This window comes from Morone saxatilis, unplaced genomic scaffold (genome assembly GCF_004916995.1).
Source record: "Morone saxatilis isolate NCDOM2014 unplaced genomic scaffold, NCSU_SB_2.0 Contig15, whole genome shotgun sequence".
NCBI lineage: Eukaryota > Metazoa > Chordata > Actinopteri > Moronidae > Morone > Morone saxatilis.
Genome location: NW_023339707.1, coordinates 19,941,066 through 19,966,064, shown reverse-complemented (window position 1 = coordinate 19,966,064; position 24,999 = coordinate 19,941,066). Strand labels below are relative to the sequence as shown.

Below are 24,999 nucleotides of genomic sequence, written 5' to 3'. Positions count from 1 at the left end.
ATAAGAAATCAAAAACCTTTCAGAAATAGTTTGACATCTTTAGGAAACAAATTTACTTATACACTATCTTACAAAGTTTAGATATAAATGGGGTGTCCAACACCTCATCTAACTCTCAGCCAGAAATCAAGTACCTTTAAGCCTATTTGGCAAAATGTCGGACTATTCCTTTAAGACTTACTCATTTCGTCAATAACAGAACCTGAACCGGTTGTTTACCAGCCATACAAGCCTCTCAAAGAAAGTGACAACAGCCATTTATGTGTCACACATGTATTTATTCACATCCTTGTTCCCAGTGGAAAATATTTTATGACAACATCTAACAACATATAACTACACACTGACTGTACAAATGTGTGAAAAAACAAACAACAAGACATGAATATGGATTTTACGGCAGTGGTCTGTTAATATAAAAACAAGTTCTTATTTAAAAAAAAAAATCAATATTCTTACCATGCATTTTAAAACACATTACGGCACCAAGAAAGACAAATGATTCTATAAACAATATTGACATAATACATTCTGATTCAAAGTTTAAAGAAAGTAAGAAATGGAAATTCATCGAAGACACAGTCTGCTCTAATGAATGATCAATTCAGTTCTTGTCATGTCACACTGTGAACATGTTCAAGCTTTGTTTTCAATTTGGATGAAATATGTAATTATTATTTTATCATACTTAATGAGATGAAAGTGGTGAAAATCATCTTTATTCTATAACCTACTGTTTTGTATAAGGCAGTAGCTAGTTCTTGTTAAAATACATGGAGTTCAGTAAAAACACATGTTGTCTCTTTTTTCATATTTAAAACACAATAGGGTTTGAATCCAGTGTGGTTGTGCAACACCTTAAAGTTTCTTGACACATTCTCATCTGCCTGTACAATTCATCCAATCCAAGGCACATGGGAAAGTCATTCAAGAGTGTCATCACTGTGTTCAGAGGTTACTTTAACATGAGGACAGCGTACACATAGACTCTGCCAAAACAGATGAACATCTCCCAAGACATGGTTATGGCAACATGTGTACAGCCTGTGTTTCAACTTCATCCCCTTCATGTGCTGCTGACCATGGCTTTTGTGCCAATGTTTGGTTTGGTCCTCTTCAGCGGATGCTCATGTAGCTTCCATCCAGGTGAAATCTGTACAGGCAGTGACACAAGAATATGTCAGATTTACTGTCATTCAGCTCTTTAAGGAAACACATGGCTGAACCTTGTGAGAAAACTGAGGAATGGAAATGGAAATGCAACACATCAAAATGTCCACAATACTTTGTGAAGGCATACATGATTTTGGCTTCATGGAGTGAATGGAAACATCCTGCTTTTTAGCCACGCGGTGGTTCAATGTCACTCGGTCAGTTCATCATTTTGGCCCAGTCTAAAATATCTTGCTATAGGAATGATTGCCATGACCTTTGATTCAGAAATGTACTGATCCCTGGAGGATGAAGCTATGGGGATCCCCTGACCTTTCTTTTAATGCCACCATGAGGTTGAATTGGTCTATTTTTAGTGAAATGTTTTGACAACATTTGGACAGATTGCCATAAAATTTGGACATTCACTTTCCACTCAGAGTGGTTGTAACTTTGGTGATCCTCTGACTTTTTGTCTTGTGCCTAACATTGAAATAGTTTGTCTAATACGTTTGACCAAATACATGCAAAACTAATTCCCATCATCCTCAGCTGCACTTTGTGTTTAGTGTTAATGAGCAAATGTTAGCATGCTAACATGCTAAGCTAACATGGTGACCATGCTAAAGAGTTAATCTGCTAATCATCGTCCTAATTAACATTGTCATTGTGAGCATATTACCATGCGGACATTAGCATTTAGCTCTGCCTCAATACAGCCTCACAGATCTGCTAGCCTGGATGTAGAGGAGCTGTAGGAGTCCTGTTACTTTCAAATCATGAGATAAACAGCCAACACAAAAGCTGTGCCTGAAGAAAAAATCAACAGACCACACTGTGAAAATGTGGATGATTTGATAAAGCTATACAGGAGTAACACACGAATGAAGAAGGGATGTCAAAATGGAGATGACTGGCAAACACGACACAAAACCCGCTGTGTTTTGTCTCACCCTTAAGTGCTAGAATGGTTGTCTGATGGTTCATCTGTACTAGTGGCCTCAGAGCCAACCACCTCAACTGACTCAGATTTTTTAGGCATAGTGTCAGAAACTTTGTTTTCTGGAGAACATCTGCACACGTGGGCATTAATCATAAGTCAAGGCAGGAAGGAAGAGAGGCAGGGAGAAAGAGAGAAGATCCTCATGGTTACATTTTTTATGAGCTAAATTGTTGCAGGTCATACAAATGGAATACAAGATAAAAGCACTTTCTTACAAATGCAGAGAAATACAATGTGGTGTTTTATCTAGAGGCAGAGCAGCACACAGAAACAAAGGCCTTAAACGGCAACAGGCATGCATTAAATGAAACATTGGCAGAGGACATTATTTTATCCATATGCATTTTATCTAATATTCCACTATCAATTAAACTGAAAGAACAACCCCCAGCTGTCTGTGACTGACTCACTTCCTCTAGCATCCACAGCTCAGTATAGAGGTTTCGTAAACTGCAGCACTCACCTGTTGTGTGTGGGACTGCGGTTGTACGGAGAAGCAGGAGCTCCTGGGTGTGGGTACTGAGGTGTGTCGGGTGACTCGTACTCTGTCAGGCCGACTGCCAGCTGGTTGCGCCAGTTGCCTGTGCTCTCCACTGAGGACACTGCAAACAAGGCAAAAGCAAAAACACTCAGCTAACGTTGGAGTGTACCTCAGTAGTAACTGTTGTTATTGGAAACACTCTTCTGTCCATCTTAACGTCACTCTTGCAAAACAAACACTCGACCTTCACATTATGTTATAACAGTACTGTTACTGCCACTTCACACTGAAACTTTACAATTTTATGTTGTAGACCTACAAACGTGACAAACTTGCTGTTTTACTAAATTACAAGTACCAGTTGGTGCATTTTATGTATCACAGTTATATTTAAATAAAATACTTTAAACCCCTTTTCCTTAAGGTGCAACTTAGTTTCCTGATCCAAACAATAAGTGAAACGCTCCACTAAAATCAACTTAAATAAAATAGTCGTTTGGGGGTTAGCAGCTCTTAAAGCTTGATGGAGGAGTTCAAAGTGAAGGAGAATTAAATATGGAAACAAAACACCATATTCACTGATATCTATTAAGTAATAAACAACCTACAGCATGTGTATGTAAATATATCCTTCATTTAGAATAAGACCAAAAACTAGTTTTATTAAATTGCATTTTATATATATTGCTTCCTACACCAGTATTACTGATTTGTTTTTTAAAAATGCACCTGATGAAAAGGAGGTGGTTCTGCTGGAGTGGCTGAAGGCGGCTGGCATGGTCTGGTAGCCCAGGCTGAGCTGAGAGCCACTGTCGAAGTCATATCCAGTCAACATCCCCCTCCCTCCTTCCCTGTGACCCTTGCTTCGGTGGTACCAGCCTTTCAGATGCTCCGCCACCAGGGCCTTCTGCATGTTCTTGGCCAGCAGCTCATTTCTCGGCCCCTCTCTGTTCCGCGGCGGCCTCACAGTTGCGTAGGGATTCTGGGAAATACTATCTGCCCGGTCACTGCTGTAATGCCTGAATCTGTCATGTCCGTGAAACCCATTTATTTGGTAGGAAGGGTTGACGTTGTAGTGGCCCTCTACATCATTTTCATACACATAGGCACCATTAGCGTAAGGCTCCATGTCCGGGCAGGGGTAGCCAGCGACATAGTAGGCACTGGGTGCATAGTGTGCTGAGGTCTCACATGAATAACTACAACCAGAATGGTGCTGGACCAAATTGGGCATACTCCCAGTATTTCCATACACTTCCACCTTCCTGTGGAGACGATGCATGGTTGAGGTTCGGGAGTCTAGTGTACTGTAGTGGGAGTTGGCCGCCCCGCAGTAGTCCAGACTGGACTGGCTGGTGTAGGATGAGCAATCCTCTAACACCTCTGTGCTGTTGCTGCGGTGGGCTGGTGACAAGATAAAGACGGGCTTCTCTGAGTCTGTGTCTTTTCTTAGATGGGGCTGTGACTCCAGACTTCCACTGCGATGCCTGAAGCAATGAGAAGACCCCTCCGACCTAGAGAAGGGACACAACTTTTAAACTGTCTTCTAAAACAACAAAATCAGTGATGGAATAATATTTCTGGATGTATTAGTTAGAATCAAGGTTAGGGTTAAAAGTTAGGGGGTTGGAGAGAAGCAGGAATTTGGTTGAAGGGAAGTTATTGTTGAGGAGAAGGAAAGATATTGGGTTAGCAATGCAGGGGAGCAGAGATCACACCTGAGCTGGCTGCTGCTGTAGGCATTGCGGGTCATAACCGGGGTGGGAGGCATGCTGCGTGGATCTCTAGGAGGTCTGGGAAGGGTTTTATAGGGACTACTGTGGGTGGAGGAGACCTCTCTTGGATTCTGGTAGTAGTGGGAAGCCTCCTGGCCTTCAAAAGCTAATCTAAAAGGGTGTGGCATTTGGAGAGGATCCAAAAAAAAAATGTGAGGAAAGGAATGAGGCTGCAAACATGACACGGCAAATAATATGGACTCTACCCAAACATGATATCATTGCTTAATTACAACAGTTCACCTTTTCAGTAAAATCAGAAGTAAAACAAGTTACACATTACATAAAACCTCATGGTAACAATTAGCCTGGGGGCAGGAAATGCGTTCCCCCACCTGCTGTGGTTCTTGCTATGGTGAATTTCTCTTGGAGATCCCTGTCTTTCCACATCATATTCGGCTCCCAGCGATCGCATCGGACTGAGTTGAGGGGAACCTTGCACCGACCGTGACCGTGGCCTCTGACTGACACCATCTGAGTCATCTGAATACAAACAGTAACAATACTGACAGTTGCTCTTTAAGAAGTACTGATAATACTGATTATCATAGCAGGTCAACTGATGATTTTAATGCACCAGAATGTATGTCTGACTCACCATCATCCAGTGGGAGACTAGACAGCGAGCTGCAGTCTGAGCGGACGAGTTCATCTGGAGAGAAAATAACTTCATGTTTACTTGTTTCATGTTTCTTATCTAAATGATAATCCAGCAACAAGGATCAACCTGCACCATACCTGCAATGATCACTGAGGCCCGCTGTGTGGGCTTCTTTCCCTTCTTGATTCTGTACTGGTTCATCTCATCCTCTATCTGCTGGAGTTTGTGCATGGCATCTAAACAGTTTCTCCTCCTCTTCTTCTTGACTGTTTTGCACAGTTCTGGCTCATTTGCAAGCTTTTTAGCTGCCTCCACAATCTTTTGCTGCAGGGCAAATCTGCTCTCCAGGTTCCTCAGGAAGGGATCCTGCAGAAAAAGACAGCACATCCCCAGAAAGAACAATTAGAAACAAGACTTCTGCTACACATAGTTTAATCAGATAATAACTATTATAATATTTATTTTTCCCTTGTTCATTTAAAAGTTGTTAAAGAGTAAATTTGATTAGGACTTAATGTCAACATAAGGTTATTGATGGTATTTTTAAATACGCTTCAGATGCAATACTCCTGTAAATTAGTAGCTGAGTGCACTTACTGTAAACAAACTCTACCTAGACAACAACTAGTGCATTTGTCTGGGACTATTTTCAGCTGTGGGTTTGGTGTGCTAGCAAGTATTTGCAGCATCAGAGTGGGATCAACTCAAAATAAACTACAGTGCCCATGTTCATCGTAATGAAGGAGCATGTCAGGAATGAGATATATCATGCTTTGCCTACACAGACAATACTAGTAGGATCAAGTCATTGTTGACTCATTTGTTCACTCAGTAAAATGAAAATAAAATAACTGTAGTTGGTAGTGTAATATATGAACTTTAACATACATGATACAGATAAAGAGTGTTACACAGATAAGACATGAATTGCTGCTGCATTTGATTAAAGTTGAATACAGACCTCATTGTAAGGGAAAAGTTCATCTAACTTGAAAGCAGTGCCAACTCGCCGTCTGACGTGTGGCGGTCTTTCACCTGAAGAGAGGGGATACTCTTTTGGCAGCTTGCCAGTGAGCTCCTGAAAGCACAAAACAACAAGACCATGATGAACTGCAACCTAACGGCAGAAACATCAATCTGCCCGCTGCGCAGAAACATGGTTTAATAATGCAGCTGACTGAATGTGGCTGTTTAGAAAACAAAGACAAATATAGTGCAAAATATAGTACCAGAGTAAAAGAAGCGTAATACAAAATTATTTCTCACCGCCTCTCTAAGACAAATCTTCTTCAGTTCTTTTGTTTTCTTCGCCAAAATATCTTGGATCTCCTGCTCTTTTTTTCTCAGCTCAGACAGTTTCTCTTTCTTCTGTTCTTCACTCATTTCAGAGTCTGCGGAACCTGTGAAAACAATATTCTTACTATCCTAGCTAACATGGCATACAATAGCCTTACAACAACCCCTTTAAATGAAATCCATGTCATGATACTATATGTGATATCGACTCTTCAAAATGTCCCCGTTACTTTTTATTCGCAAACAGCAACAGCAGTGTTTATCCTTCACAGCACAAATATGATCATGACATGCTCATGTGTGTTTTACAAATACACTTAATAGAGACTTGATTCCATGAAACAATAGACTGACAATGAACTGAAATAACTATAACCAACCTGTAGACACCAGGCTTCCATTGCTGGCTGTTATTAAGTTATTTTTCAGGCCAGCATCTCCCAGTCTGTTTATTTTTGCTCCTCCGTGCTCTGTGAGATCCATGGCAATTTCCTCTACACTTCTTGCTGTTCCTAATTTAGTCTAAAAGAACAAAGAAGAAAATGCACAACAAAGATTAGTGGATGGAAAACTCAGTATTAAAAGTAATTTAATAGTGACTGATAACTGATAACACTTACTTTGCTTTGCTTTCTGTCCAAGTAGAACTGGTGCTGGCTGATAGCCATGACCCAAATGGTTTTGATCAAAGAATGGCTGGCATACCACGTGTGTATGAGTAGGCCCGTCTGCCCAAAGGTGCGCTTGGTTACTGCTCTCCTGTTGCGAGAAACACACCGCAAAAAAAATTACAGGTTGAGACAGAGTTTTTATCACAATTAAAATAAAAGGTACTGTCATATTAAAGATCTCTTTTTTGAGAGAGTGCTAAATAACTGTTAGCACAACAAAAATACAAATCAAACAATCAACTTGTGCAAACAGTCGGTTTAAGAATTACAAAGAAGAATCTCACCTGTGTGGATCATTAACTTCTACAGCAAATTTCTTCTCCCGGAAGTACAAGTTTTCCAGCTGTTTCCACTGGTAAAGCTGCCGGTAAAAATGAGAATTAACAATTAAGAAAATCAGTTTCATGCTCTATAACTCACAGCCTGAAAGAGAGATGAACAGCAGCGTAAAGCTTGGAATAATGGCTTTAAAATGTGTCTATGTGTGCCACAGTCCTGGTGAATATTATTCAGGTTTATTTAAGTAGTATGATAGCCATGAACATCACATAAAGTATTAGGGGGAAAAACGTAGTGCAGGTGTTTAGGGGGGCCTGTCTCAACCACAGTCATTAAAAAAAGCCAGACTGTAACATGAACTGTCATTACAGTCTGGGCCGCCTGGCATGCCAAGTCTGCAATAATGCAGGTGTTAGAGAGCAAACAGTGCCACAAAGGGACATTACACAAAGACTCATCACTGTATACAACACTTTCCATGGCTCATCACGTCTATCCCCATATCACCCAGGTGCTCACTGAGAACCGCCAGATATGAACAATCTATTTGGGTCAGTGACTCACTGTGTGTCTGGACAAGATCTAATGTGGAATGTGTGGATGCTTTGAAGAGTATTCTGTATCACAATGCTTCTACTATACAGGGTAAAAATTCAATAAGAAGTATGGAGACTGGACAGGCAAACATCCACCCAGTTTTATGACAAAAATATTTTAAGATTGATTGATGAGTTAAAATCAACATACAAAATAGTAAATGTTATTAAAAGACAAAAGCTTGGTCTACTTAGAGTAGTACTACCAAAGGCGACCAGACAGTATAGTAAGTATAGTATCAAGTCTTACCAATATAATAGATGTCCAAAAGTCCTGTTTCTTAGTTATTAAATCCTCCCTGGCTTTGCTGTCAACACAAACACATACTTTGTTCCCTCTCCTGTCAGCTCCTGACTTGTCTCCTCAGGTATTCTCAGAACATGCTTGATAACGCCCAAATCCAGCCCCTTTTCACTTTGACATCACCAGCTCACTCCCTCTTCTCCCCTCTAAAACACCCTGCTGCACAGCCGGCTGCTTGCACAACTTTGGAACTCAGCAGACAGAGATGGATTGCACTATATCGAGTGATTGAACAGGACAACAATGTCGGTAAATGAGTGTGAATTGATTTGAACTTTCCAACTGTTCTGTAACAGCACCGCACTGCATGTCTGCACCCAGCTACACAGTCGCATACTGGAGTCACAGACTGGACAACATAACTGACAGATCACTCACATGGGTGTTTCTTCTATCAACTCACAAGCTAAAACAACACCACTGGAACAAGAAAAGCGGGTTCAAACTGTACAGTATAAATGTTTCTCAAGGACTTTTACACAAAACTCACTAGCCTCATTCAGTCACACTGCCAGAGCTCTCTATACTGAGATTTTTCTTCAGTTCTTTCAAGTCTGGCCTCGTCTGCTGCAGCTGAAGCCCAGCAGTTAATGGAGTGAAATAGATGATGCATGAATTAGTGCTGGTGAATCACCGCGCTATGTGCAAAAGCAGCAATCCTTACACATGCCCTGTGCTATCATGTCCACAGTCAGACAAGAGAAGCAGAGAAATAGCGAGAGCCATTTTACAGATAGAGCTGCAGGAAATGTTTACCTTTCGAGGTTTTAATTTATCCTGCAGGTCATACTGGCCAATGCCCTTATAGCTGATTCCAAGCCACCACGGGATCCCTTGTTTATCCTGTGAAGCAAGAACACAGCTTGATTGTTGACACAGTTTTAGGTGTAGCAGCTGTCATTTCCCATTACTCACAGCAAAAGCCCTACCTTAACTTCATAATAATGCACACCATATGTGGGCAACGATTCCACCAACGTCAAATACCTGGGAAAAAAATAAAAAAATTAGCAACATGTGCATGCGGTTTACCTTGGAAATGTGAAAAGATAGAACTGGAAATTGTCTCTCAGTGTGATTCACTGAACTGCAACTGAAGAGGAGTTATTGATTTCTATCAGATGATGAGAAAAAGAGTGCCAGAGAGAGTCGGCGAGAAGGGAGGGCTAATAGAGGTGAGAGTAAGATTAATGAGCCTAAAGCTATATAACATTCATTGTCTAATTACTAAGAGCGAATTGCAGCAAATACACAGTTTTTTCTGTACTTACTGCACAATGGCCTGTCCTCGGGAGACTCCTTTCAGCTGTTTGTAATATTCAATTACTCGATCCTCACTGCAATGTCACATAAAGAAGACACCTTTTTACTCTTTAAACAGACGTACATTCTCAGATTAAGCCCTTCTGTATAGTATGTGTATGTAGCTCCATAACTGACACAATGTAGTATGGTTATCAGAAATATAACTGAATACAAAATAATTACTAATAATAATAATAATAAACTGTTTAATTTTAGCTTTACATTTTTCCTTGTTTAAAAAAAACATTTTATTATATTTCCTTCACTCCCAATCATTTGCTCAGTTCATAAAATTATATTTAAAGTTATATAATTTATTTTATTAGAAGCTCAAGGTTTCAAATAAGCATTTCCTGTAAGCATACCAGTATGCAAGTGATGGGTGTTCCTTGAGTACTTTGGTGGGAAGAGTTGGAAGTTTCTTCAAGTCAGCTCGAGTGTTTTCATCACTGAAACAATGAAAAAATATTGTGATGACAATCTTGGAATCTGGAGATATGCAATTATTTATTATTGAGCTTTTTTCTTCAAGTGTTTCTGCATCTTGAGCTTGGCCAGAGGGAAAGGTGCAACAACCACCAGGTCCATAGTCTGCTCCATGAATCCAAGTCCTTCCAACATCCTCACATTAAAAAAAGGTCTATAAAATGACTTAACTGCACTCTTGGATTAAGTTCTACCAGTGGTGGAATGTAACCTAGTACTAATTTACTTGAGTATTATAGTACACCTCAGTCAATTTATTTGACAGCTGGAGCTACTTGGAAGAATAAACATTATATATACAAAACATATGATCAGTTTATGAATTGTTAAGAATAACTGTCTGACAGTATATGTAGCTATCAGCTCCACCTCGAACAGCTACAACATTAAAATGCTTCTTACACATTCATGCATTAGTAATGTTAATTCAATAATGAAATATGTAATAGAATACTGAAGCACCCGTTCTGCATGACTACTTTTACTTGTTGATACTGTGAGTACATTTTGCTGATATATAAATAAACTATAAACTGGCATTGCTTTCATTTTCCAACATGAGTATCTAGATGCTGCTTCAAAGCATTTTCCACACAGCCTGGACTAACATTTTGGTGGGAAAGTAGTGAATCCTTTATTTTTTTGCCTTGCAAGTAGTCACATTTAAATATATTGATTGTAAAAAAAATTGAATTAGTCTATAGCAGTTGTAGTTAGAGCACCAACAGCTAGCATAATAAAGAATCTACTCAAATGAAAAGATGTCTGTATTCCTAAACCATCACACTTAATCACCTGGTCAAAGCCAGGTGGCCACCCACACAAAGTCCTGCAGTATCCTACACATATAATATCAAAGAGCAGTTCTGTTTAACACAGATAATAGTTTCTCTCTGCAATGTAAAGGTGTCTCTGCTCTGCAATACTTGGCTTCTATCAGCACTATGAGATTCATTAGTTGCCTGGTGCAAGCTTCTCAGCAGTCTGTGGTAAGCCTCACATAACACTGCTATTGATTTTTGTTGTCTGCACTCTGGAGAAACAAGTGACCTATTGAATGTCTTCGCTAAAAGCTCACTATTAACTTGTCCTGCTGCTGTTAAATACTTCTTACCCAGCTGATAATATGCACTTACCTTGTGTAGTCTCCCTTCGCCTCCTAGTGATAGAGAGTACATCTTATCAGATTACATGCTTTAAAAGGATTTTAAATGCAGCAATTAATGTATGTATATGCAACTATTAAAAGCACTAACCTGCAAAGCATTTGCAGCTAATTTGAAGACGTTCTCACTTTCCACTTCTATAATCTCCTGGGAGACATAAATGATCAACAAGGAAAAAAATCAAGGGGATGCAAACTGCTTTCTAGATCCAAACATAGAATCTTCTCTGTGTTGCCCTACAATAACCTCAACTTATTTTCAAAATGAACCCTTGTGTTTTTTTCTGCTTTCTAAGACTGTCTACTTTACATTCCAGCCAACAGAGTGAGAAAACTGTGCCCTGCAGCCACTGTCTGCTGAGCTGAGGTGCTACAAGGGTCCAGAGACACTGAATCATCAGGGAGCTGCTGGGAGAAAAAACAACTAGCAGAATCATTTTACATTGCTTCAAACCCCAGAAAAACAAGAGAGAAATACTTACATTGTAGACAGCAGATTTTGCATTCAGGAAGAATAACTCCACTGTTATGATGTCCTTAAGCTGTGTTATGTTTTCTACGTAAAACCTATGAAGGATGAAAGCACATGCATACACAACAATTTAATGGTTAAACTGAGATAACTTATCACTATGTTATTGCTGATTATGGAAAATCCTACACTTTATAGTGTTATGTGTATGCTACTATAGGCAGTGCGAGGTTTGGGTGAGAGTGTATGATGATGAGTAAAAGCCTGAAAACAACCAAAAAGATGCGAGTTGGAGACATTGATAAATATTCAAGACAATCCAGATAAGAATGTTTAACACAGAACTACCGAGGACATTTTGTTGACAACTGACAGTTATGCTCCACAAAGTAGTGCCCCCCGCTGGAGAAATGAATTATTACCTGACCAGGAAGTTGAGGGCAATGGGCCCAGACTTCTTTGAAAAGTCATGTTCGAGAACTCTGCGGTCCATCTGCAACCATTTACGCTGACCACTGCAAAAGCAAACACACTGAAGCATCAGAAAGCTGTGTTTTGTACACGTGTGTGCACACATACACACACATATGGACATCTGTAAATATTCAGAACACTGAAGAAAAAATAAACTTCACATTTTACATACTTGTCATCAAAAAATGCCAGTCCAAAGAATTCCTTCTCTTTGAGGTTGAAGTGGGAGGAAACCAAGTCGAGGAGTTCGTACGACAGCAGCTTAGGCTGTGGAAGACGATTCAGATTTAGTTGAAAACACACTGTTATTCTAAATATTAGGTAAGAAAGTGTCACAGATACTCGAGGAAATTATTTTTTCTGTTCTCTCCCAAGAGAAGTAAGACTGAAAGATCAACTAGAGAGCAGTAAGTCGTACTGGATTGAGGATTTAGTGATGTGCTCAAGGTCACTTAAACAGTGCAGATGTTCGGGGACTTAACCCAGATCATGCTTCTGAAGGGAGGTCTTCCAACTCAGTAAGTTAACCTGCAGTGCCGCCCAAGCATATATTTTAGGGAATGTGATGGAGGAAACATACATCCCTTCCAACCTTTTAATACATTTTGCAATATGTTCCCACTAAAATCATGTTACATACATTTTATAATTACATTACTGAAACATGTCTGTGGCATTATTTTTAATAACAGATTTATTTTTGCCACTTGGGGGCTGACATATTTTTTTAAGTTGGAGAACATCTTAGAAAAAATATTTGGTTACACATTGGGCAGATACAGAGAAATGTTACCATTTATTTAAAGTTGTGGATTCTCTCCTTTTAGCTATGGAAAACTGAAACAATGAGCCGAAAGACACTCATTAAAGCTGAGGGGAACTGCAAAGTGAGGTAATAATTCTTTGTGGGTTCATCATTACCAGCAACCCCTTTCACATTAGTCATGTGTCTCATGTCATTAGTCACATAGTCATTTGTTCCACTGTAATTATAGAAAAATATTACTTTCACTATCACTTTAAGCTGGGAGCACTCATACCTGAACCAGCAGCTCCAGCTTCCTGTCATCCAGCAGCTGCACTTGGCAAAGTCTGCCCTCAGTCATCTGCAGGGAAAAGAAAAGAGGAAGATCAAGGCTTGTGTCACATTGTAAGATATTCCTCATCACAAGGCACAATGACATCAGGTCTCGTGTTTTGGTAATGGCCTGATACGTCTTGTAACACTAAAATATCTAGGAATTGCAAATTAAAGAGGGTGGGGATAAGTTACTCTGAGTAACCAAGCTGAGAAAAGGCCTTGTGTTAAATACAGGAAGAAGAAAAAAACACTGACGTTATTAATGACAGTAAAACCATTGTTTTAAGGATTTGTTGCCACAGCAACCAAAGGAAGGATTTTAAGCTCGTTTTGAACCTTTCCCGCTTAACTTTTACTCTTTTAGCGTCTCAGCCTTTCTAGCATTTGAGTAAAGAAATATCCTGTGGTGGGACTCAAAGACTTCATTTTATTCTACTGTATATTTCTATTCCACAACATTCATTCAAAAACTACAGTTAGTTTTGGCAGATTATGATTTTACTCACAATTTACATGATCATTATATATATTATGATCAACAGATTGGGTTCAGACTTGAATGCAACCATCATAGTAATTAAGTTATATAATATGAGGTAACATAGCATTACATTTTCAATGTCCTGTATAATGAGTATAAGAAAAATTGCCAATAATAGTAATATTTTGAAAAAAGGACTACTTGTAATGGAGTATTTTACTTGAATACTTCTTCCACCACTACTAATAGCTTCATTGTTGCAAACCTTTCACCTTGTTCAAGAAAAGATTAATGCATCAAGTGCCAACCAGCACGCGACTGTTTATAGCAGCAAACCACAACCTCATATCAGATTCTGTTTTAACTCTGCATCCATTAAATTCAGCACTCTGGTACTTGTACCCACACGATAAACAGGAAATCATGTTTGCTCGTGCAAGATCATTTTGACCACAATGCCCTTCAAAGAAAGCTGCTCTTCACAGAATCAAGTTGACCTACTAAGAGATACTGAAAGCTTTGCACGTTGGATAAATCAGATAGCCAGTAAAAATGACAGATTGAGGTTGACCAGTTTCACAAGAAAACCTGCTCACAAACTGGGAAAAAAACACATCAGACAGATTCAACTGCCTCCTCATCTGACAGAATGAGGCTGATCACAACTTCACACACTTGGAGTGAACCGAGCAGCTGCTGTACCTGGTAAACCTCTCCGGGGAGAGTGCAGGTGTGGATGCATCCCTGACCAGATCTCATCCTTCAATACGAGTCTCCTCTTGGATCCAGACCATGAAATTGTTAGCTCTGACGGAGTAGCAACAGACGACCGGAATTAACCAGCAGCTTGTTTCATACAGGTTACTGACTGAGCAGCCAGGCCTTCTTAGCTGTGTGCAGCGACGGCTTATACAGTGTAGCCAGTTTATGAGAAATCAACAGCTGACTGAATGAGGGCAGGCTGGGTCAGACTCCTGACCACACTTTAGGGTTTACTACCTCTTAATATGAACAATTGGGGTCAGACAACAAAACACAAGTGGTCAATAAAACATGGTTAAGCATGTCTGTCCTGTCTGCTAATACAGTTGAATTTACTGAGACATTTTAGACGGTTAGTGTGCTCTTCTGTGGCTGAATGCATATCAGAATCTTGATATCAGGTTTCTCTTACTTCCTTTTCCTGTGCATTTTAACTAAGTGATGTTATTTGATAATGGAAGCTTGAGCGATTCCCACAAAGGTGACTGTGGCTTTACTTTACACACACTCTACTTTTCATCTCATCGTTTCTCACATTGCACTAATAAATGATTAAACAAATTGCCCTGTTTCCTGAATGGGCGGGACATACCCTGTCACTCCTTTAAATTACACCATCTGTATTGTTTTAACGAGCACTTTGTCAATTACAACCTCTGAATAATGTGTCTTTCCTATCACCACAGCCATAAATTCTCTTTCATGATCTAAATTAAAAGTGCACATTCAATAAATCCAAGTAATTCGGTGTGTGGCTTCTAATGACATTCACCAGGAGTATTATTACATTGATTTGAGCTTGATTTAGTTATGACTGCATCATGGTGGGGTCACACAATTTGTCTGTGTAATAAGCATGACAGTACTCCAAGCTGGAATGTAAAGTAATGGAACCGGCCACTAGATGGTGCAGGGATTCATATTTTTTCTATGTAGAGAAGAAGTTCATAGAGAAAATGGCCTCTTAAACAAGCATCTACCACTGAGGAATTTTCATAAGTAGTTATTAGCTCAGCAGAGGAGAGTCAAATTCAGCTGGGATGGCTCGTGCTTATGCAATATAGATGGAGTAAGTGGGAGGAGGAGCCATGATTTTTAGGAATCTACACCATTAATCATCGGAGAGCTATAATCACTACAAGAACTGCTATTTATATCTGAGAGAGCAACCCAGCAACCCTGACTAACCCGGCAGTTTCTCTGTCACAACACAGAAGACACTCTTTTTCAAAAACACATTAATAGAGATACATAATAATTACCAATCCACACTAACAACTAGGGCTGCAACTTATGATTAGGTTTTAAAATATAGTCAAAAATGCTCATGACAACATGGTTGGAACCCAACTTGACCAAATAGCTTGTTTTGTCAGTCCAAATGTCAAAACCCAAAGATATATAGTTTACGCTCACATAAGACAAAGAAAATATGTCAAACCTCACGTTGGAGAAGCTAGAATTAGCAATTATTTGGTGTGTTTGCTTTTTTGCAATGAATGGATTTTTTTGTTGATTAATAATTGGCAAAACATTGCAGCTTTACAAAAAACTGCAAATAATTTAAATCTTCATTTGTCATCTCATGATTTACTTTTGACTCTTAATCACACCGCAGTAGACAGCACTGCTAAATCAACCAAACACAAACTATTCATCCTCAGTAAATGGCCAGCCTTGGATCCTGTGGGGTTAAGACAAGCACTGAACCTTTATGTAAAAAAGACACGGAGGGAAAAGATGAAAGAACTGTCCGTCTTTGTGTTTGTCTCTCCAGAGACTGGACAGGCGCTGGTTGAGTATTGCGCCGCAGGGTGCAGGTTTGGCTCTATAGTCTGGAGCCTGAGGTTGGCATATAGACAGCTTGTTATAGTGTGCTACAGTGAAATATCCCTTTGGAGATTTGGAGACGGTACTCATGTGGCCTCCTTCACAAAGAAACAAAGAATGTTGATTTCAATAAGAGTGGTAAGATGTAAACCTTTTCACATTGAGCAGATGTTGTAAACCAAAAATTAACACTTTTATAATTTTAACAGAGAAGAATAACGCCAAGCTTCAAAGTTATACAAGACGCTACTGTAACAGGAGAAAATTTCTCTGTCTCCTGAGTAAACTAGCTGTCAGTGTTTAATACGTTACGGTTAAATGTCATGTCCAGACTGCAGCCCGTCTTATCTCAGTTTCCCGTTTTCATGCATTATTTATGAAGGCTGGTATCACACGCAAGTCAGTGTCTGCTCTCTGTGCTTACATGTTCTTTTACAGACACCCACTGCGATCAGCCAAAGCCTGAAATTATCATAGTTTGCACATTCCCACGCTATTTTAGTTTATGTGTGAGAAAACCTGTGCAAATTAATATGACAACATTTTAAACTCAACAGTGAAGTGTGTACTGACTGGATTCGCACCAGAAGACAAAAAAAATCCAAATAAAATGTTCCTGTAAGTTCAAGTGACTACAAATAGACTCCCTAACAGGATGTGACATCTAATACACTGCTTGTAAAGGGAAACACGCTAAGTTCTGTGTTTTGAGTACATGAGATTTCACAGTTCCTCTGTCATGTTATGACAATATACAGTGTGAGAAAATGGGTTTCTGTAGCTGTGGCTGACCCCCATTGCATGATTAATGACTTCACTCCATGGATTCAAATATGGTATTTTATAGTGTGAAATAACTGACTCATCATTTGATTTTTGGTGTTAAATTATGACAAGAAAGTCTTAGCTCTCCTAAATAAACCCCACTGATAGGATGCCTAATTAGTAGACCTATGTGTGTTGGCAAAACTACACCACAGCAACCAGCCCTGGTTACAGAGGCTGTGGGCTGAAGGATACAGCACAGGATTATCTCAAACCTCATCAGATATCTCATCATGACTCATGTTGTCAGCGGTCAAAAGGTATCTGTCTAGTATCATCTCCCAAAGAGAACCAGTCTGGCTGTTTGTGATATCCGGGAAACTTCGTGAACACAATGAGACTCAGGATATTAAGGAAAAATTAGAACCTAGAAGAAATATTAATTTTGTTTTTTTTTATAAGGCAGTACTTCAAGGGCAGGCTGCATCACAGAGGAGTAATTCATGTGAATGATGTCATCATGCAGTACAAGTTCCTATTCCCAACACGAAAAGGACATCTACAGAGGCAGCAGGACATTGTGATATATTTTCTCATGACTGTCCTACAACTGAAAGTAGCATCAGGGACAATACTTTTATTAACAGCCATAGGGACAGTAGTGGTAAAAATCAGTCTCTGTAGGATTGTAATGCTAGCAGTACAAAAGCAAAATAAGTACACATATCCAAGTGAGCCATAGTGACATCTGTTATTACTTAAAGGACCAGTGTGTAGGATTTAGTGGCATCTAGCGGCGTAGTTTCATATCGCAACTCCCTCGCTTCATCCACCCCTTCCAAGCACAAAGGAGAAACTACAGTGGCCGCAGGAAAATGCAATGTCTCCATCACCATGTGTTTTCTCCAGAGCTGTGTAGTGAACTCACAGAGTTTCAGTTGCTGTCGTCAGAGCTGACCTTGAGTGATTGTGGCTGTGTTAAAATGAAGAAAAGCTACATGTTCAAATAAAGAGACAGTGTTTGCATATTCCTATGATATGATCAAAAATATTCACTTAAACACTGCTTAGTGTCTGTGTCTTCCAGCCTACCTGTAATAGTATTTGCAGAGAAATTCAAAATGTTCATTTGACCCAGATAAAATTCTATTTTTAAGTCTAAAAAACAACTACTCTTGTTAGCAGGTGCAATTTTTAAGAAGCTCACCACCTTGGTTTAACATGTTAGCATGCCAACATTTGCTGCTAACGTGTTTGCACTGAACAAAAGTCCAGCTGAGGCTGATGGGAATGTTGTTTTGGACAAATAGACATTTTGATCAGATGATAGAGATAAAGCCTAAGTTAGTACTGTTCATCCGGGACCATGAATGCGATCCACCCAACAGTCTAATAGTGAAGGAAGCTAAATATTTAAACAACATTGAGGCCCCTAGTGTTCATTTAGACCCGACAATGCTAAAGTGCCAAATACAATACTGATGACTTTGCAACTGCTAGACTCTTACTAGTAGTGGGGCTTCGACTGTAAAGTTTGTCCTGATATTGGCCCTGGAAGAGAGGCATTACTTTGCATGACATTTATATTTTGGCAGATCTGTTTGTCCAAAGCCACTTACATTAAATGCATTCAAACTCTACAAGAACAAGAGCTAGATATCATCAGAGGAGGGAATGGCAGTTACTAGAAGCAAATGTTTTTTTATCCATCAGTTATTCTGTGCAAAGCCTACACTTGGGTCTGACAGAGGTGCTGAAACACTCATTAAGTTTCTAAAATCAGTTTAATGGGTTCTTCATCTGGAGAACAAGACTGAACTCTTTCAATACATTTCACACTCTTTGTAGTTTGATATTTTGTGTGTAAGTAAATAAATATAACGTAATTAAGTATACATTTTGACATCAGCATGGTACAAATAAGTGTGAATCATGACTGAATACTTACACTGCATTTCAAGGCAGTCTACACAGTCTTTATCCAAAATGATCTAACATTTAGAAGTTTGTGTTTCTATATGTATTCCTGGATCTAAGATACATTTGTTGTTTTTGGATAAGTCCATAAAGAGGAAAATAAATTTAAAAGACTCTTTTATTGGTGGACTGAGTTCTTGCAGATCAAGATAGTCAAGTTACTGAATTAAAAACCTCTAAAGAACACACCAGGACTTATTCAAAATAACTACTACTAATCTGCCAGCACTGAGCTCTTGCAATTATTGAGAGCTTTGCCACCAGTTGCCCTCATTTCTGTGGGTTACACAGCTGTCCCCACTGGCATTCCTGATATCACAAACTGCAGAGTTTCATTACAGAAAACTGCAGTGACTTTCTGCAGAGCTCAGGGACGAAGCACTGAGGCACGAACGTGAATGGGTGGAGAAAATGGAACATGACCAAATTACATGATCTGGACCGAGTACCAGAGTGTCTGCAGCCCAGTGAAAATAATCATATCAGAGCAATATACATGAGTGTAATCACATTATATTTATTGTCTTTACCTGAACTGACAGCATGTGCCAAGGATCAGCTGATAAGTTGAAAGTGGATTTGGTTATCAATCAGTTTTGATTTTTAGGACTGCAAGTGAGAAAGACTAAGTCCTCATCTGCCAACCTGTTTCGCTTCAGTGATGCTTCTCAGCTTTCACCTTATTATAAATATATATCAGATTTATTCCCTCTGTGGTAAGTGTATGAATACAAGATTACTTGCCTGTCCAAAAATAGATCTCTCCCTCTGTCTTTAGTACATTTTCTTTCTCGGGAGGCTTTGATTCCTAAATGGAAGTTTGCCAGCTGAGTGCTGAGACATTTCTCAGCAGCATCAAACAGAGAGAAGAGCATCTCAAACTGACAATCAAGTGATCATGGTAACATATATTCAAATGTGTACTGAGTTTTAACTGAGCCTGTTTGATGTATAGAAGGAGTTTACTGACTTTAGTGACCTAATGCCTTTTAAAAGAGTCAGAAATGCCCTCACAAACTTGACTGGTGTGATAAATGGCACAGGACATCCTCTCCAACAAAAAGGAAGAGCGACAAAGTTTCACGCTGGACACGTGTGTTATACAGACGCAACCATCACGACAACAATTCCTGTTTACATGCTTTAAATACACTCAGACGTGCGTCTCTTCCTTCAACTGTAAGATAACATCAGCAGGTCACTGTCAACCATTGCAGGGTTCATCCTTGTTTTTTACCAGTGTGGTAAAAATAGACATCCAGAACTTGAAAGACCAATAAATTTAAATGAAGAAATAAATCACCAGGTAACAAGGAAGATACCTTGGCCTACCTGCACCAAAACTATAACAACTAAGCTACTACTGTCCTCTAAAAATACTATATAAGGCTCAGTCTGGGCCACCAATTATCACCATAGCCAAAAACACACACACACTTCAAAATAGAAAATTCTTTCTATTAAATTATGCACAAAAAATACATAAAACTGCTTAGACATGATTCACAGTGCTGCAAATGGGTAAAATGATGATTCATCCAGCGTTTTTTAACATTCACGAAGTCACACTATACCTGAATCAATTATACAGCCTGTTTCTTCATAATCGATTCAACCAGTCCAGTCAAATAGCTTATAAACTACTTTTTTGACTTAAGCACACATCTAATAGTGCCACCTCATATCCACTACTATCACAGTATTGTCTCCTATAATGAGACTAGCCCTTCTCAGGGCCAGTTTCCACTGTGCAGGGAGAACAATGAATGTGCCACTGTGGGCTACTGTACTGTACATGGGTGGTTTCCACCTGAACCCCCATGACTAGACAGATGTGTCAAATAAAACCACACTCCTCCTTGTTTTACTGAGGAAACACGGCAGCCGCTGCGGAGAGCCAAACCCATGCTGTTGTAATTTTCATTGATGCTCTCTCCCCGGATCACATGCGTCCATGACTCGGTCTACTTTTGTCTCCTCACATAGCTCACTGAGGCAGGGTTGAGTCTGCTCCATCACATCATATATCACAGCCTTACCTTTGCACTCCTTATATCCCGTTTAGCTATCGATGAGGAAAAGCCTCTTCTGCATATTAACCATCCCCCAGTTCAGCTTTCTCCCCGGCTGCTTTTGCCAGGGAGGGGAGCCACCGTGCAGCCGCTGTCCGTGTTCATCCTCCGGTACTACTGTAGCGCACACACTCGCCTCGTATTGAGCCACACTCACCACGCCTTCACCCGCCGGCTATTATGTGAACATCTCCTCCCTTCCTCCCTCGCTCCCTCCCTCCTTCCCTCTCATCATCCAGCAGCTGCCGGCCGGCCTGGTTCACACTGAATCCCCATAATAATGAAGTGTTATAGCCGGGAGGCTGTGTGCTTCATCCCTCGCTTTCCTTTAAAATGCCTGTGAGGTTATGTTTAGTTTGATTATTTTATTTTTAAAATATTTGTCTTCTGACAGCCCTTAAAGCAAAATATTTGCTCCCTGTTTATCCTGATCAACAGTGACCTCATCACACTAGGCGTTTTTTTATTCTCTCCATTATCTCCAATATCTTACAATATTCATTTATGGGCCCATTATGTCTGTTATACTCCACATTTCATTTATGGAAGCCTTATTCTATCATATAACATCCGTTTATCGTTTATTTGGATTTCCATTAGTGGTTACCATGACAACAACTACCCTTCCTGGGGTCCATGTAAAAAATATACTGTGTAATTAACAGACATTTTACAATATCACAATTACACTACACCAGAATTACAATAAAACTTAACATTATGACAGACAAATACAAAACCTGACAATAAAAGAAAATATAATCAATGAGGTTATTTACATTCAGTGTAGCAATACTTATACATACAGGTACCCAACCTGTACTGTAAGTACAAGGAAAGAAGACAAAAGGTTAGGTAATAAGGGGTTAAAAATAAATTACACCACGCTTCATAAATTACTAAGTGACTATTTATTAATTAGAGGGTATGTTTCTGTTGGGTGACAGTAATGACTGGGAAATTGCATGTAAAGTTGTAGTTTTATAGGTTATGTTTATGTTTGTAAAAAGATTATTCAATACTGGACTGTAAAATAAAGTGGTCCTTTGACCAGCCCCTGTTAATCCGTTGTTCCCTGTACTTTTCCACGGGAAGTATTTCCTCGGTACTGTGTTCAAAAAATGTAACTTGCAGGCTGTAATTATAACTCTCAATTAATTTGCACATCAAAAGAAAGTTAAATAATATTTGATGAGGTAGCATAGCATGATTTCTCCTCACCTGCCTTGTTAAATAACTGTGGGAACTTCGATAAAATAACAAACCTTATGTTTTGCTGTATCCCTGTAGTATTTTAACACCTTTCTCGTAAATATTGTGATGTTGCTGCCTTTTAGCTCGGTAAGTATGACTTTAACGTGGGTTCCTGACAATCCAGTTAACAGGTTTTTTTTGTATGCTTTAGCCTGCTTGGATGCACTGTATTTGCACAAAGGATTCTTTTCCCTAAGTACATTGACGTGTGGCAATAAACAGGATCTGAGGGATGAAAAACGTGAGCTGCTGAGGGGGATGTCTTCAGTATGTGAGACAACAGACAAAACACAGGAAATGGTAACTGTCAACAGTTCAGACATCTTCGGTGTTATCACAGTTTGTATGACCATCAAGAGCAGCTGCAAGAAATGACAACTCATTGCTGAACACAGACACTGACAAATTAAGTTATTATTACTATGTATGTCATGTCTTGGAGATTGGTTTTCAGAATATTTAATGCCTGAACACCAACCCAAAGAACTTTGCAGCTTAACCCTTCAGTTGACCTACATTGAAATGTGGGTCAAAGTCAACATTCAGCACTAAACAAGAGAAAGTTTACATGTTGCTCAAAAGCACAACCAGATTCAGTCGCCTGTTTTCAGACGTCCCTGTTGGCCTTGTGTTGTGCAGAATATATACGCTGAGCAAACTCAAAGACCAGTTTGGTGGCTGTTATTAAGCTACCAAGCCAACTAACAAGTTTATGTCACTTTACACACCAGTTAACAGCTTTGAAATGTGCAATTAAAAAGACACGATACTGCTGAACCAGTTTATTGGTGTGTGTTTCACATGTGATATTAATTTCTGCTGAGGAGTGACGATACCCATGAAATATTCATTCATGTCTTTACTCTTACTCAGTTGGTAGTTTTCCAAAGAAACAGGCACAATGTCCTTTTTAAAAGCTCCAACAACATTTAATTCTGTTTGAGACATTGAGATAGTATATCATGGAAACATTGACAATTACAATAAGAACAGCTGATAAATTGAGGAAGTGTATTGTTACTGCTGTATGTTCTCACAGTCTACAGTAAATGCTGTCGCCTGTCAGCAGAACGAGGCTTCCCCACCCCCTTGCACTTGGATGTCTGACATCAGACATGAATAAGTATCTCATTAAGATCCCCCAAAACCATCTGTCCAGTCAGTCTCCTCCTTACAGGAAGATGCTTTCATAAACAAAAGAGTAGGATTCCCCCATTACCCTCGTTACCCTCATTAGGAATTTAATTCTATAATCAATGGCAAGCTGTACTTTTAATACATTGAGGGAACTGGGGTACGTCTAAGACAGTGTTATTTTTGGTAATAACTGGCCTGAAAAACTCTTACCAGAACAGTGTAAACATTTCTTATGATGCAAGTCAGCAAGGACACTGTTGGTTGCTGTTCATTTGTGTGGCATTTTAATTTGAATCTGCAGTGCATCGTGGCAAACATGTTCCTGAAATTTTGCAAGTTTGTACGCAACCAACAGATCCACAGTTGTTACAGAAGAAAATGGATACACAGAATGTACTCTCCAAATCCTCATCAGTATTTTTGCGCAATAAAAAATACAATATCGACTTCATAACTACTGCATGTAAGATGTGTATATATGCATAATTTATTGTCTGTGCAATTAATTTTCTGCCTCCATTTAAGCAATGTTGCTTGGCAGATGATGTATGCAAATCCACCCACACCACCAGTAACAACAACAGAAGCTGAAAGAGTTGAGCAACAACATGAACCAAATATCTGTGGTCCCATACAGAAAGAGTGCTGCAAATGTTGTGTTCATAGATTCTTATAACATTTTCAACAGTATATGGAAGAAATTATCTCATGTATGCGATCAGAAAGTTTTGGAAACATGGGCAAGTGTCCTAACACAGTGTGACAAAAAAATCCCCATGGTACATTTTGAAATAGCAACAAAGAGAGGACTGTTCATTGGGCAACGATAGCCACCTGAATTGTAGCATTTAAGCATATTCTCGTTTTAACATTCTCTAACAATCTATTTTATCTTACAGGGATATAATTAAATGTGCATTATAAATCAGGAGATATTAAACTCACAGACCATATGGTATCACACTATCCTCAAGAAAAACACACTTGAAACACTGCAGTATTAAATCCAAATAGCATGGCCCAGTTAATTTTCTATTATGGTAATGAGTTTGCTGGCCACTGGGTCTGCTTCTTGACTGTTTTTCAGTTTTCTTCTCAAGACAAACGGATCAGTGGATATGGATAATGTATGTCATGGAACAACCGGACACCTTTGGCTCATATTTCAGGATCTTGTTTTGACTCCAGCGTACAGGAAGTGCTCCGTGGCAAACGGCTGCAAGTCACTGATGATTGGCTGACGGCTGTCTGCCATAAAAGAGTTGTGGGTGAAAACAAAAAAGGTAAAGAGGACTGTCTCCACACCTGAGCAGCTTCTTCTTCTTCTTCTTCAGAACGTTTCTATTGTTGGCCTACAGTTCAGTTGATGCTCTGTGTTATTAGCCAGCAATATTTAAACAGGCTCTAACTGCTTATTAAATAAACACTGTGTAAACAATAAAATATATTAGCCTTTGTAATAAAGACCATGTGTGTTATCTCATGGCACACGGCCAGTATGTCGTTGGACATATGCTTTCAGTCTGCACCACTACACTGTGTGCGCTACAGCCTTCATGCACATGTTGTAATGACGGGGG

The 24,999-nt window shown here is 39.4% G+C and overlaps 1 protein-coding gene across 1 annotated transcript; it reads right to left on the bottom strand.

The window, feature by feature from the left end:
• Positions 1-257: 257 nt before the first annotated feature.
• Positions 258-21,157, bottom strand: LOC118323895 (FERM domain-containing protein 4B-like). The gene is made up of 23 exons (XM_035655960.1): positions 20,996-21,157; positions 13,101-13,166; positions 12,233-12,327; positions 12,009-12,101; positions 11,597-11,681; positions 11,206-11,262; positions 11,086-11,108; positions 9,829-9,912; positions 9,430-9,495; positions 9,088-9,145; positions 8,915-9,001; positions 7,264-7,340; positions 6,929-7,067; positions 6,689-6,830; positions 6,279-6,412; positions 5,974-6,090; positions 5,150-5,378; positions 5,010-5,063; positions 4,747-4,894; positions 4,355-4,522; positions 3,366-4,150; positions 2,619-2,757; positions 258-1,153 (listed from the first exon to the last, which is right to left on the bottom strand). The coding sequence occupies exons 2-23, from the start codon at positions 13,164-13,166 to the stop codon at positions 1,117-1,119; spliced, it is 2,883 nt and encodes a 960-aa protein (XP_035511853.1). The 5' UTR covers positions 20,996-21,157; the 3' UTR covers positions 258-1,116.
• Positions 21,158-24,999: the final 3,842 nt, after the last annotated feature.

Coding starts and splice junctions, on each gene's coding strand:
- LOC118323895 (XM_035655960.1), bottom strand. CDS start 13,166: ATGACTGAGGGCAGACTTTGCCAAGTGCAGCTGCTGGATGACAGGAAG. Junction 12,328..13,100: donor AGCTGGAGCTGCTGGTTCAG/GTATGAGTGCTC, acceptor CGTCTTCCACAG/CCTAAGCTGCTGTCGTACGA. Junction 5,379..5,973: donor AACTTTTCCCTTACAATGAG/GTCTGTATTCAA, acceptor CTTTTTCTGCAG/GATCCCTTCCTGAGGAACCT.